The sequence below is a fragment of the Pogona vitticeps genome, chromosome 2 (genome assembly GCF_051106095.1).
Source record: "Pogona vitticeps strain Pit_001003342236 chromosome 2, PviZW2.1, whole genome shotgun sequence".
Classification (NCBI taxonomy): Eukaryota; Metazoa; Chordata; class Lepidosauria; order Squamata; family Agamidae; genus Pogona; species Pogona vitticeps.
In genome coordinates this window covers 153035441-153051024 of record NC_135784.1, presented here as the reverse complement: position 1 = coordinate 153051024, position 15584 = coordinate 153035441, and the positions used below count along the sequence as shown (strand labels likewise).

Here is a 15584-nt window from a genome sequence, read left to right as displayed (position 1 = left end):
CGCCTTTCCTTCATTAATGGATTTTTGTGGAAAGCAAAAAAATGCACAAAGCATGGAAGAAACACAAGAGGGCTGCTAATGGGAAACTGTTATCTGGACTGCTGTAAAAAAAATAATGAAGCAAGGTGGTTGGAAGGTAAACAGTTCTGTCATGTGGGAACAGCATAGTTAGAGATTTCCCTTTCTAATTTTTTCCCTTGCTTATAGCAATGTTAGCTCTAGTACTTAAATTGCCGTTTTGTGCTGCTCCAGCTATCTGCAGGCGGACGCTCCCTGAATGCCCTTTTCCCTTCTGTTTTCAAGGGCTTTCCATTACCTAAGAATCACTCACTTTTACTGCTGCTTATCTCCAGTGTTTTATGTACCCACGAAATGTAACTTCCTTTGCAAGCTGCTTTTGACCCAAAGAAATTCTGTTCTGAATTTTTGTATTTTAAGAGGCAGGCCTCTCTGAACATTGTGGCTTTTGCTTCTTCACAATGCTGTGACTTCCTGGAAGTTGCACACAGTGACCTGAAATTCTATTGACAAAATCTTCCCATGTTAAGTGTTTGGGGAAGAGCTGGCCAAAAACGAATTCCAATCTGCTGAGAGTGAGGGTAGGGTTGGAAGACAGGAGGAGGAGGAGGAGGAGGAGGAGGAGTGTGTCACTTCTGAAAAACTTGAGCAATCTCTAGTTTGCATTGATGGGCTTCAGTTTCCAGGAAAGTTTACTCGAGTTCGTTTTCTAGCCAATTGCTTAAAAATATATATCTCTATCTTGCATTTAAAGGCACTGCCGCCTGTTGGTTACAGATAGTGCCACCTTTAATCCCTTTTCTATTAAAAGTATACTTCAATTCAACTTCAAAATTGTTTTTCTTTTTTTAAAGAAGCAGGCTTTTGACTTGCAGCCCTCACTGATTCCTTAGTTGGAAGCTTCTGTAGATTAGGGTGGTGATTTGAAAGCATACAGCAGCTCAGCAGCTTTATCCCATCTGATGCCCTCCAGATGCAGCTCCTAAACATTTTTTTTGGGGGGGGGGAAGGGGTTCCAGTTCTTAATCTTTAGTGCCCAATTGTTTTCCAGCTTCTCATTGAGAGAACCTCCAAAGTGATAGAAACAAGTGGGAAAATGTTTGCCTTTCACAGTATTTTATTTGTAAAAGTGTTCTGATTATATACCACTCTGTAGTGCTTGAAGCACTCTCTGGGTGGTTTACAATTTTTAATTATGCAGACTTCACACACACACACACACACACACACACCCTGGTGAGCTGGGTACTCAATTTACCGACCTTGGAAGGATGGAAGGCTGAGTCAACCCTGAGCCGGCTACCTGAGCCCAGGATCGAAATCAGGCCATGAGCAGTCTTCACTGCAGTACTGCAGTTTGACCACCATACCACTTTTCTTTACACAGATATTTGTTAGCTTTTGAATGGCAGCTCATTAGTTGCTCTCAATCCTAGAAAGGTCATGGGCAGTACATTATTTACTTCTTGATGTCTTTTTAAAAGAGCCGGAACCTTCTGCTGGGAGTGAAATATGGTGGTATGTGTTATCAGCACTTGTTACATAAAGCAGGGGTATATGGGAGCACTGATTGACAGCTTTTCTAAAATGTGTGTTATTTGAAACTAGCTGTTGCAGGCTTTTCCTGTTTATACAACTGTATGGCTCTTCTCTTAAACAGCATATCACTTGTCTCAAAGTTCCCTGTGCATGATATCCTGAAGCAGTCCTTTCCTCCTTAAGAAGTGATAAAATAAATTTAAATCTTGTACAAAATCTTGTACCTGGGCTGCAACAGCATAATATATGTTTCGGGTAAGTGCCAGTAGTGGCCCTATGTTGTCATAGGAGGAGGCTGTGGGGTCTAAAATGAGTGCGCAAAGTAACTTTAGGGACCACACATTCTTAGGATTGCAGTACCTACCTCATCTTTAGCAAGGGAAAACCTCTTAATGCCATGTTTGAAACTTTTTACTGACGGAAAATGTGTAATTTAAAAATCTGTAGCCAGAATGTTGGTGTTTTTGATTAGGGTGATTTGCCTGGGTGCAAGTTACGTAACTCACTGTGGAGAATAGTCGCTAACTAAGGAGGTCCGGATTGCAATGCTGCCTGGGTGCCTGTTGCGAAGACTGCAATGTGCGCCTCGTAATCCCTCCGGTGCCTCCTCCATAAGCAGCAGTTCACCAAAGTGAATTACAGAATTTAATTTACACATGTGTAAATTACCTGTAGGGTTGAGGCATATGTCTTTGCAGTGGATGATTGTCTTCAGGGTGGCTGCTCTGTCAATGTTCCTTGCTGCATTTCCCTTTCCTCTCTCTATATGGTGAATAGGAGACTTCAGTTGGGACGTTTTTAGTTGTAAAGGGTAGCCCATCTTGATATAGGATATAATATTGAAGAAGCTTTGAGTGGGCTTTTCAAGAAGCTGTCTAGATTCTTAAGTGATAAAGTTAAAACATACAGTATTTCTGTGTGTTCTGTGCTGTCAAGTTCACAAGCAATTTATAGCAACCCTAATAGGGCTTTCGAGGTGAGATATTTAAGGAGTGCTTTTACCAGTTCCATTCCCCCAGTGAGTTTCCATGGGCAAGTGGGGATTCAAACTCTGTCTTCCAGAGTGATAGTCCATCATCTTATCCACTATACCACACCGGGAATCTCCTAAAGATCATTGTCAGCATATAATTGTCAGTTTTCAATATGTCATTTCCCCCCTTAGTCTTATAAGGTCCTATCAGAAAAACAAGGGAGTTGAAAGGCTGCATGTGTCAGTAGTGAAAATTAGTAATAATTAATGTGGTATCAAGTTGATTCTGACCTTTGCCACAGTTTCCCATTTATAAAGTATTCGAAAACCTTTACCAGTTCCTTCTGGGTGCTCTGGGAATGAGCAGCTTGTCCAAAGCTGGTTTGTCTGGTTTTTCTTCCAAGAGGTACAATGGGGGATCAGGCAGGGATGCTGGCAACTCTGTGGGACTGAGCCCCAAGCTCCAAGCCTGAGGCTCAAGCCACTTGCCTCCTTGAGGGGCGGGGGAAGCACAAGCATTCAGATAGTGGGCCTGGAAGGGAAGCTGGGCCAGCACATGTACATGTGCAGAGACGGGGGGGGGGGCTCCCTTCTCTTCCCAGAGCTTCCTCTGCCTCTGCAGATCCACTGGAGTATCAGCTTGGGTGGCAGATGTGTGGGCAGAGGCAGCAGCTGAGTCCTGGAAGGGAAGCCAGGCCTGCTACCTCTGAAGGTGGGGGCGGTGGCAGCCCATAGGGACTTGACAATGCAACTTGGGCAAATGGGTCGCAAGTCAAGTTGTGAGTTCCCGGAAACTCCCCCCCCCCCCCAGTTGAGGTTTTGCTGGTGTGATTGAAATCAGACTTGACAGCATGTTGTGATTCATGACTCCCCATCCCTGGAATCAAACTCCTAATCCTTGAGTTGGCAACTAAAGATGACTGACGTGGTGGCCTTGGTCTTTCCTCAAAAGCAGCATCTGAAATAGGCGTGGGCAATGGTGAGAATTAAATGTTACCACAGCAGCTCCTCTAGAACTGTTGTTTCGTGCCATACAGAAGTTTTAGTTTTCTAATCAGCCGTTGTATAATTTTACATCTTGTCTTCTTTCAGTTTTAATGATTGCAAGTTGGTCTGGAACCCTGTAGAAGGGTGGAATAATAATAATAATAATAATAATAATAATAATAATAATAATAATAATAATAATAATAATAATAATAATAATAATAATAATAATAATAATAATAATAATAATAATAATAATAATAATAATAATAATAATAATACAGTTTTTAAAATCTACCCATAGCTGTACGGCCCACTCTGGTGAGATAGCATGTCTGTCTTATTCAGTCAGCTTTTAAACATATTAACTGTCAAACTAAATTTCTCCTAATGGTCTCCTAGATTACAAAGCAGCTACCATTTGTTTGTATAGTGATATGAATGCACATGGCACATCTTAGTAACATTTAAATATAACAGTTCCTGCTCACTAGGATCTTTCAGTTAAAGTTTGATGACTAGGGGCAGCTGAGGAAAAGGGAAGTGGAGAGGCAAAAGAAAGACAAATGTGGTTTTATATATGCAAACATAGCTGAGCATATGTGCTTTGATTCAGGTGGGCAATTTCAACCAAATGCTTCATGGTTTTTGGACAATGTAAGGTTTTCTGGACACAGAATGTGAATAAGAAAAGACAAAATCATATAAGCTGGAGTTTCACAGTTGCAAGGTTATATAATAGGGAACATCGGAAGGCCATGAGCAGGCGTATAATGAAAAGATGGTAAGAAATCAGAGGCAGTTCTGATCAGGGGGAAACTGTGACACAGAGCTGGGGAACGTGTTGGCCTCCAGATCTTGCTGTTGGACTGCAGTTCTCATCAGCCCTAAGTAGCAGGTGTATATTATGAGATCTGTAGCTCATCAAGGTATGAAAGCTGTGTCAAAGGAAGGAGGATGAGGGGTGAAAGGTCATTATAGCTGAAGATCAAGGCTAATAATCCATTACTTTTCAGCAGAGTTTTTGGCAGACCTGAAAGGACTGAGATATTGCAATAGAAAACTCAGAAATGCAATGGTTACAGGAGAAGATAGTCATAGAAACTTTGAAGAAGGAGCAAACTTTTTATTTTTACTGTTGGTGGTACAAGGACTGTCTCATTGAGGGCACATATGTGATAGACGATCGCTGTGGCGCTGCATTATTTCAAAAAGAAAAGAAAAAGTTTATTTGGTTTCTCTTAAAGGACCAACCAAGAAACTGCCTGTAGCCAAATCCACAATTCCAATTTTTAAAGTGACGCAGTGTCAAGGAGCAGAGGAAGTGTTTGGGGATGGCCAATATCTCAAACGGGCTTGCTTTTTAAGCCACTTCATGATACTGGAAATTGAAACAAGAAGGAGCTTTGACAGCCAGGGAGGGTCACTTCTGTTCCACTTCCATTGAACACACATACGGGTAGGAATTTTCCGGGGATGGTTTAGTTTGATCACTGGAAAAAAGAACAAAACAAACTGCCCCCCTGTAACGAACCAAACGTTGGGACAAATGCCCATGTAATCGAGTCCTTGCTTTTCAAAATGTTTAAATATTGGTAAGTCTCATATGCTGGAATTGTACTTGTAAGTTCAAAACTATGATGTTTTCTCTTTCCAAACCAGGCAATAATTAGATGGCTTTCTGGCTTTCCAAACAGGTTCTTCGTGACCAAGTTAGGGGTTCTGGCAGTAGCAGAGTTTCAGAAAATAGTTTTTCCTCAGAAGATCTTGACTTCAATTCTGGAGAGAGAAACCACAGTGTCTCAGGTAGGCAATAATACATTCTTATTGTGCATCAATTTGGAGACCTCAGGGGTGGAAAAGCACTTCAGAAATTCGTATTTTAAATGGATGTATCTTGTGTTGAGATTTCTTTGAGTATATAGTATGACAGCTAAATGTCCATCTTTTTTGCTGTGTAGAAAAGTTCCACCTACTCACTATCAAAGCCTAGGATGTCACAGGGCAACCCTGCAGATATATCTCCCAGTCTTTTGGTTATGTATGTGAATGAGCCAAAAGAGGCCTGTTGGAGAATGCTTTCGTACTGAAAAACTTCCTTGTAAATCACACCCAGACCACTTCTGCTGTGTTTATTTTTTGCACAGCCACTTGTTTGTGCTAGAGCAAGCTTTAGTGAATCTAAGAGGCACATGTGTGCATGCCTGAGCTCCAAAGGGCCGTTTTGGCTCTGTCCCCCCCCAAAGGGATTCTATTACAGTGGTGCCTCGCTTAGCGATTGCTCCATTGAGCGATGAAATCGCTTTGCGATCGACTTTTGGCCATCGCCGGAGCGATCGCTTAGCGATGTCCTCTATGGCTAAAATTCACTTTGCGATGATCGCGGGGAAGCGATCATGGCAAAGCGAACTTTTTAAAACAGCTGATCGGCAGTTCCAAAATGGCCACCGCAAAAACAAATTGGCCACCGCTGTTTTGCCTCGCTGTAGAGGCACCCAAAATGGCCGCCGCTATGGAGGAATTTCACTTTAAGGTATGTTTTTAGCCCATAGGAACGTATTAAACGTGTTTTAATACATTCCTATGGGCTTTTTAAAATCGCTTAGCGATTAAATCACTTAGCGATGTTTTTTCTGGAACAGTATTGAAGTATGTACTGTATCTGTACGTATAAGAGAATACTGGTGGAGGAGAGTCTGTTTGAATTCACACTGCATCTTGTTGACAGGGCTTGTTAATTATGCTTTATTGTGAAAGCAATAAAAACACTTAACATGTGTATAACACTTTCACATCTATCATTTAATTGTAAGTCTACCAGGCTGAGTTGGGCAGCCTCCAGCAGTTGTCGTTCCCTGGATATTAAAGGGGCTGAATTTGCATCAGAGTAATCACAATTGTTTTCTTACAAATACAGGATGTTATTATTTTTAACTGAAAAAGGCCCCTTGCAACCTCTAGTTGCCAAAATGTTTTTAGAAAAGAAAAAAATGGGAAATGTTGAGGCAGCAGGGGTATTGGCGCCCTTTAAAACATAACTTTTCAAAACATTTTTAAAAATATATTCAGTTGGAGGGATTGAGAGGGTGATGCAGGGTAAGATGTCAACTGAGACCGAGAGAAAGAAGGGCTATATAAAGATTACCTACTGATTCTGTAGTAGAAGTGAAAATTAAGTTAGGATCTTCCTTATTTATAGCAGGCTGTAATTGCCAGAAGGGAACCCTTCAGTTGCCTGTACTTTACCTCCAAAATAATAGTCTTTTTTCCCTTTGTTTTGTTTTCTTATACTGTTCCAGGACCAGAATTAATTTGGGGATGGAAAATGTTTTATTTTTTTTAAGGGGGGGAATGAGCAGCCAGACGGGTCCTATTCCCCATGCCAAATGTTTGAAACTGTGCACATATGCCTGTCTTTGAAGGGCTTAAGTCACTGATCCACTCCTGACTCCAAGGAGTAAACCACTCCTGATGTGCACTTAGAACCTTGTTTGGCCTTGTTAGATGAGGAAGCTGTGGAATCCTTCAATCACATATTGTTCAGTCCTTGTGGTATAATAAAATGTGCCTTGGGATGAAACCCTACTTAGACTATCCCTTTGCAGCCTTTTTAATTCAAACGGCTGTTCTTCTCTCATCCCCATCTTTCATTTTCAGTCCTCAGCAATCTCTGCTAACAGCCACAACTATACACCCCATTCCAGGTCATCCGCTAAGCAACTCTCCGACAGAGAAACCAGAGAGCAGGAAGAACCAGGAGATACCCCGCGTATCGGAAACATCCATCAAGGACAGACTTGCTAAGTACCAAGCAGCTGTGTCCAAGCAGAGCAGCTCAAGCGGTCATGTGGTAGGTCCCTTTGGCTGTGAATCGCGGGTGGGCTGTTTTTTCCAAGAGTGCTTTGCCTGAGCAGGTGGTTCTGGAGGCCACTGGTCATCCTTGGGAAAGCTGCTGGGCGCTCAGATGTCACAAAGCTAGCAGTGCCGGTGGCGGTGGTGGGGATCTAACCGCTTGTTTTGCATGGTGTCTGTTGTTTCTGTTCAAGCCACGGGTACCATTTTTGGACTCTCCTCTCTGCTCCCCTCCCCACTTTTCACACACTGCTGCCTTGTTCTTTGCATGTGCCTGGTTCTCTGCTGCTGAGAATGTCTTAAGTTCAATAGCACGTCTGCATCTCTTGAACTGCTTGGCTCAAGGGGAAAAAAAAAACGGGAATGCAAACTGGTTCTCTGACTTGCCCAAAGTTCTGTTCTTTCCTTGGTCTCCACTTTTTCTCATTCGGTGTCCTTGGGCTTTCGGCCTGCGCGTTTCTTCATCTCCTCACTATGACTTTCCAGTCTCTTCCTCCATTGTTTGTACTAATTGGGTTTGCTTGTCCTGAGTACTGCAGCTGCACTGGTCTTTGTACTGAAATATTTGGAGGGAGGTGGAGGTGGTGATGGTGACAAGGTCTTGGGAATCTGAAGCCCATCAGCCAGGCCAGTCTGATTTTCCCACTGGGTTGGGTGATTGTGCCGTTTTTCTTCTGTTTTGTTGATACTGGAGGATTGGATTGGTACTTCTTAGATCACTGATCCCCAACTCACCCACACTTACATCAGTAAGATAGTTAATAATTTGGCGTCAGTGTCTTTTTTTTTCAGGGAGGGATGCTTCACCAAATGTTGGGTTTTAGACTGTGCTAGCGTATAAATGGGAAGAACCCACGACTTGCATTATTCTGCTTGAACTGCTGGTCTTCCTACGAGCATGCCCAGATCGTGAGAAGGAAGCAAGACCAGTGTGCTTGGCCAGAGAAACAGCAGGCAATCGCCTCTGTTACAAGAGGAGGAGAAAGCTGCTGCTCATGCCCCTCTATCAGAGGTGACTCAGTGGTCCCCGGTTGTCTTTAAGTGCGGAGCATCCAGCGTCATTGCCCCATGCAGAGATGGGCTGGCAAAGAGGCAAGGCTGGGGCAATGAATCAGAGCATCAGGAGGCAGACACCTCTAAGGAGGTACTCTGTAAGCCCCCAGCAGCCTCTGTTGCTGCAGCATTGTGTGATCCTGCCCTTGACTTGGGCTTTCCTGGTCCAGGCGGGCTGATATAACAGAATCTCTTTCTGTTGATAATACTAACAAGGGAACTGAGCAGGTCTTCTGCCCTGCTTTGCCCAAGGGGGTTGCTGGAAGTTCTGGTGCTTTCCATGCATGCCATAAACTGTCAGCTATTCACATGTTCTTCTCTCTAATACAAGGGTCCCCCCCCCTTTTGCCATATGCAGCACTGTAATTCTTGTGCTGTACTTCAGTAATTGCAGAGAATTTAATGGCATAGGTAATTGCTGCCGGTTTAACAAATCTGCTTAACTGCTAATGGCTGTTTTTCCAGCTTGCCTTCTCTCATCTCTCCATCTTCAGTCTTCTGGCTTGATGTCTCAGATTAAAAGGTGTCATTAGCATAGTGGTTTCTGGGGGATGAATTAGCCAATGGACCCCCACTTACCACACGAGTCTGTCTAGACGTTATTAATGGGAGGAGAAGAGGCCAAATATCCCAACTCCGAAACTGTCTTAGGGCCAAGCCACTTGTTACGTGGAAATGTGTGTAAGAGAACCCCTTTCTGAGGGGAAAAACAGCTTTGAGGATGGATTGTTTGGGACTGGACAGGTGACTTGGTGGTACCTGTTACCTTGTCTACCTTCAGCTTTTCTGCTCCACTTCCCTCTAGCCCCAATTCTGTGGGGTTTCAAGCACACTTCTTTCATGGTTGTGCTAAGCATCGCTTCTGAGCAAAAGCTCAAGTGTTTAGAGTTACAGTAGCATCAGCAGGAACTGTCAGATATTTCAGTGGTGTCAGCAGCTCCAGGTTTTTTTTTTTATCGTGAATGGAAACGCAACTGCTGTAATCACGAGCTGGTTAAAACGGACTGTGAGCTAATATTTTTCAGCGATGCTCATAAAGTACAATTAAATACGCTGTGGCCTTTTTAAAATGAAACAAAGAGAACAACTAGTTACTGAACTGTTATTAACAGTACTGAGCTACTCTAGAAGATGCTGCGTTCTGTCTCCCTGCCACTTGGTATAAGAGTCTTCTGAAGCAGAAGAAAGCAGGGGTGCGGAGGGAAGTCTGACATTTCAAGCTGAAGGGATGCCTGCTCATTTAGTGATTAAGATGGTAATTTAAGGATAGCTGGCTTGGGTCAGAGTTCTGTGTCCATATTATGAAGCCCAGGAAGCACAGTGCAGTGAAAAACTGCAGTGTCAGGTAAGGTAATGGCTGGGTTGATTTAAGAACTTTAAACAATATGGAGTGTAGTGTTCTTAATATGTAGCAATTCTAGGTTGCAAAGGTGAAGTGTCTTGTGGATCAAGGCTGTGGTAGTTTGCCATTCAGAGTTGCTTTAGCATTTTTACAGAAACTTCTGTACTTTTCAAAGAGCATACTGTACTTTTCCGGTTCCCGTAAACCCAGTCACCCCTAGTGGCTGCCCCCACTTCTTCTGCCATCTGCCCCTGTCCCACTCGGAGCAGATGTTGCTCCGGAGCTTGGTGGACTGCAGAGTAGGTGAGAGAAGGAAGGAACATGGACTTTCTTTTTGCTGCTGGAACCATGGTAGCTTTTTTTTGGGGGGGGGAGTTGGGCACCTTTTTCACTGAAGCATAGTGAGATAACAAAGAACGTGCCTCTCCATTCAAAGAGAGGTTTTGGGTTAGCGCAGCTCTGGCCTCCTAGAAGTGCAGATTTGTTACTAAATGTTGCATAAGTTTCCAAGGGAATGATTTGAAGAAGGGGAAGGTTTAACATCCATGATAGAGGGACTTTTGCAACTTCTTCTCTGTCTGAAGAGAAGTTGTTCGCTTCCAGCGAGAGGGACTTTATAGTGGTAGCACTTTGATTGTTGGAACAGAGATGCTCATGTGGCACATGTCCTAATTGCCTTTTTAGTGCCAGATAAATGTCATTTCAACTTCCCAAGATTTTAAAATGAAGTTATTAATCCTCCAGATTGTTTCTATGCTGCCTTCTTGATTTTGTGGCCTTTAGCTTACTATGAGTTCATTTCTTTCTCTTTAATTTTAATTGTTTTATTCTTTTTGTATACCCCTTTCAACATGAGTGAACAGAAGAGATAAAAGTGTGTTCAAGATAACAGTGATGTCCTTCTAACGCCCATGAAAATGGGGCTTGTTTTCCCACTGTGCCTCCTCAGTCTTCAGAGGGATTCCTAGCACTTTGGGGGTGATGGTGTTAGGCTGTACGGAGGAGGTCAGGTGATGCCAAGGGAGGGTGTTTTATTATTATTTTTAACCAGTCTTGGTGGAAGCAGCAGGTCTTCAGCATAAGTACATCAGTGGAAGGTTGCTGATGTCTTCTGGTGCCAGGTCTAGTGTGGCATGGATAGTGTCTCTTCTATCTTAAGTGCCCCTTTTTACTTTCATGCAGATATCTGTTTCTACAACTTTCTCAAAAAGACTCAAAATCCCCCTTTCTCTAAGGACTGAAATATAAAAATGCTCAAGTGGTTTGTCATTCTGTAGAGTGAGATTCAAGCCAGTGAAAGCGAAGACAAGAACTACGATTGCGAACAGAAGGAGAACTTGCCGCCGTGCTCAGAAGATCTGTTTTCCGAGCAGGAAGGGGAGGAGGTAAGAGATGGTCATCTTGGCTGAAGATCAAGACAACTTCACTTGTGTGGAGCTGCTTGAAGAGGCACACCCGGAACATTGTTAAATCACAGCATCTGGAAATCGAGTTGTATCTGCTGATGCAAATTGGCAGCAGGCTGTGTTAATGTTCTGATGATAAGTTCATGGAAAACAGAACTGAATCTGAACCTAAAATATGTCTGTAGAACATGCTGGCCTCTCTTCTTCTTCCTTTATAAAAAAGTACATACTACCTGCTTTCATCTTTCATGTCCTGATATGGAGGGATGCTATAGTGTATTTTCTTTCTGCAGTAGATGGTTGTGGACTTTTACTCCCCTCTGTAGGTTTGTTTGAGACATGTCCCACTTAGTCATCTGGGAGATTCCCCCCCCCCCCCGGTGCAGAACTCACTAGGGGACTTTGGGTTGTGTGTGTGGAGGTGCGAAGTGAATGCTGGTGCAGAGCAGTCACTTGTTGCAATTTTTGTTTTGTTTTGTTCATGAGACATTTCCGTCCTTCCACTGTCTTTGGGCAAGTCACTGAAACCAATACTTCCCATCTTTTCTTCTTTCCCCTCCTCCTCACAACCCTTTGTTAAACTGGAAGTGGAGACTCTTCTGTGTTTGTTGAAATTGGATATCCTCGTTTGGTGGGTAATAATGAGCCAATGCACATGGTTGGTGGGACGGCTATCCGGAGAGTGGCCAGATGCTGGCAAAGCTAGGTGGCAACTTGCTCTTAATCTTTTCTGTTAGATCTGTGAAGAACACTGTCTGGCTGCCATCCTGCGCACACCTCAGCTGCTTAAATCCTATTGATGCTTAATGGGATTTCAGTCGTCTCACTGTGCTCAAGACTGGTTCTAAATAGCTGTGTAACCCTTGCCACTGATACTCAGCCATCTTCTTTCATTTTACATCTCTTGGATTTCCACCCATTGTCCCATTCCTGTCCGTGTAATGAGAATGGGGTGGCTTTCTCTGTGTGGCTTAAGCTCTGCTATCACATTTAAAGTTAATTCCTAGAGGAAGGAGCTGGGCTTTCCACAGTAAATACAGGAGCACCTCAGCAATGCATTACATCTCCCCCACGGACACACACCCTATAGCATTTCCCGTTCTGTCAGTGTCCTTTGAAAATTGAAACCATGAGTGAGTATTACTTAACTGGACGGATCACATCTAGTCCTTGTGCAACCCTGAGTATTAAATTTGGGGAAATGTGCATGATAGCTTTCTGGCTCATGGATTGATTATAGTATAAGTTCTAAGCACATGCTATAAGAAATCTGTTAGCCCTAAAGATCCAGGATGACTCTGTGTTATTCCGCTAAAACAGATTAACAGGGCTACCCTCTTGAAATGTGTGTCCCCCTTCCCCACTAATAACTGGGGGCTTGTATAGTTTTTAGCCTGATTTATGAAGATTGGTCAGACACATCCTAGGCCCACTTGGGGCCAATTGCTGCCCTCTCACTCAGATACTGAGAATTCTTGCCCATTGGTAACCTCTTGCCATTGGGGGCACTACTTCCCCAGTAAACAATGAAGTCCCTTGAAAGCAACCATGTTGAACTCAAAAAGTAATTTCCTTCTCTGTTCCCTTTTCCTACAGCTGGATGGATGATTTGAATAAAAGAGGCCTCTTCCTGCCTATGTGAAAGAGTGAATAAGCCCTAAGTTTATAAGCATTCTTGTGGCTTTCCTCCTTCGGGTGACTAAGCACTTGGCTTAATGCGCACGAAGAGCTCATGCAGGGACTTGGGAGAGGAGGGGGCCCCTCTGGAAAAGAAGGCACGAGCTTGTGTCTTTTTAAACATCTGTGTAAAACATATTGGCTAGCTGCCCAGGGTGGGATACAGTACTGTATAAGAAATGGACAACACTGTTTAATAAACCTACCAAATGAATTAATCCGCGCATTCCTTAGTGCGCATGCAGAAGGCACTGCTTCTCTGCTTTCCTCACATGACGGCGCTGTTGGAGCATGAGTGCCCTTTTTGTTGTGACCTCTCTGACACTGTGTAGAATGTGCTCTGGAATGCTTACAACAATCTGTTCCTCAAAATGAGTCCAATGGGCGCAGTGTGTTATCCTCTCCTTCTGTGCTTCCGTACTAATTTGTGCAGCTCAGTTGCTTGGAATAGGGTTTCCAGGGTAAATTAGCAAGATGCTGCCGTTAAGCTTATTATGGCGTATTAGTTCCCTAGGGTGAGCAGCCTTAAGCTGTATTTTATTTAACAGAGCAGGCATCCAAGGAGAGAAAATGGCACTCTTGTGTCCTGAATCTGGCATGATTTCCTTTGTAGCTTCCTTATATGTGTATTTAACACTTTGAAGCAATAACAACAACAACAACAAAATCCTGTAACAAGGGAGGATGAATGGAGGATGGCCAAGAATTAAAAGCTCAGTCCTTTGAAGATTGCAGGTTGATCAGCCTTTGTCAACCTGGCACCCTCCAAATATATTGGACACAACAGCCCACATCACTGCCAGCCAGGAGAGCTGCATGCTATGTTAGCTGGGGATGATGAAGGTTGTAGTCCAATATATCTGGTGGGCATCATCTTGAGGAAGACAGCACTGCTCTGTACCAGTGGGATGTAATGAATAAGTGAAGAACCATTATTTGTTTTATCCATGTTAAAGACCCTGAGATAGGCTTCCAATTAATATTTCCCATGATGTGGAAACTTCCAAGTAAGAGTAACATAAAACTACAGTGAGAAGCAGAACAAAACGGAATTATAGATGTAAACAAAGGATCATTCTTGTAGCACTGTGGCAGCAAAACCTGACCATTTATTTGTACAGCTGCTGCTTTTCCTTCTATCCTTAGTGTTATCATCATTATTACCATTATTGCTATTGTACAATGATGGTGTGCATGTCTGCCCTACCTTTCAACTGAAAAAAATTGTTGCCAAGACAGCTAACAACATGACTTGGAACAAAGCTATTACGCCCGAGACGGGATAGTGTTTGAATTTTAGTTACATAGGGAAGCCCTTGCAGCCTGAGAGATGGTCAGCAGTTGCAGTCCTATGGATAATCTGCACGTTGGTTTGATGGGGGAGATGTGCTAATGGATCTTTGGATAAATTGATAGTGGTTCTAATTAGCTGTCTTGACCAAACATTAGTGCAATGGAGGCAACTTTATCTCAGTCCTTGTAGACTGGATAACTTCAATAAGAATTGTGAACCTCATCACAAGAAGACTTTTATTTCGGAAGGATATCTGTGGTGCACGTCTCCTGTACCCTGATGATGTCGCATGCTGAGATGAAAATAACAACTCTTACTGATATTAAAATTGTTCACAATTTTAAAAGCATCATTAGCATTTAGGAAAAAAAACCTTCTAGTTTTGATAATTAAGCAAACAAACATCCTTCACTGGTCTTCTAAAATTGAGGGGCCAACAATTTACCAGCGCTTCAAAAGATACAGCACATGACCCCAGGATTCTTGTTCTTTCCCAGAAGGAAAGAGGCCATTCCTGGTGTCCTGCATTTGTTTAATAATTAGAAGAGTTTTGAAATATGTGAGAAATGGATGCGTTCTATAGCTATTGTGCCAGAAGTGGGCAGTCTGTGGCCTTCTAGTGACAAGACTACTACTTTCAGCATATCTCACTACTGACTAGGTCTCATGGGCCACAGTTTGGCCATTTCTTCTCTGTACTAGTTTATAGTTCATGTGTAATAGTTTTTAGAGTTTTATCATAGTTGATTAAAAATAACCAGGTTTGCTTTAAGGAAAGGAATGAAGTGACCATCCTCCAAAAAGGGACATATCCAGAGAATTAGTATACAGTTTTGTAAGGCATATCCAGAGTATTTCTGCATTATAAAAGCGCAGACCATATTATCACCATACAATTTTCTGACAATTAACGGTGGGGGGGGGGACACACCCTCCAAAGATGTTAGTTGCCATCAAGTCACTTCTGATGTGTGGTGACTATACGAGTGAATGATCTTCAAAATGTCATATCATTAACAGTTCTGCTCTGATCTTGCAAACCAATAACATCTCATATTGGGTTGTACTCTCTTCCTACTGCTCCCTTTCCTAGCAGTATTGTCTTTTCCAGTAAATTCTGCTCCGGTCTTGCAAAATAATAGTTATGGCTTCCTTGATTGACGCAATCCACCTCATGTTAGGTGTTTCTCTCTATAGAATACCCTCTTCTGCGGACTGTCAGTCACACTTGTCAGAAAACAGCCCTGAGAAGTTACTTTGTGTTTGGGGAGAAGTGGTTAACTGATGAAAAAATGAGTCAGATATCTGAGATTTTCCCTTGTGAATGGTAGTGGGCACAAGAGGGTATCCTGTAGACCATCTTGACTTCTGCCATTGACATTGTCAACACTCACATTGATGTTGTCAAAACTGGCCACATTTTGCTGTATAAACCGTAGCATT

General features: G+C 42.9%; 1 protein-coding gene across 6 annotated transcripts in view; it reads left to right on the top strand.

The window, feature by feature from the left end:
- The window catches only part of LIMA1 (LIM domain and actin binding 1), a 70598-nt gene that overhangs the window by 42439 nt on the left and 12575 nt on the right, over positions 1–15584 (top strand). For 5 of the 6 annotated variants that reach the window (XM_020784297.3, XM_020784295.3, XM_020784305.3 and 2 more), the window contains 3 exons: positions 5215–5323; positions 7222–7367; positions 11042–11149. In XM_020784297.3, coding sequence (XP_020639956.3) covers positions 5215–5323; positions 7222–7367; positions 11042–11149 — 363 coding nt within the window. The remainder of the gene's footprint in view (positions 1–5214; positions 5324–7221; positions 7368–11041; positions 11150–15584) is intronic. The other variant, XM_020784312.3, reaches the window with a different exon arrangement.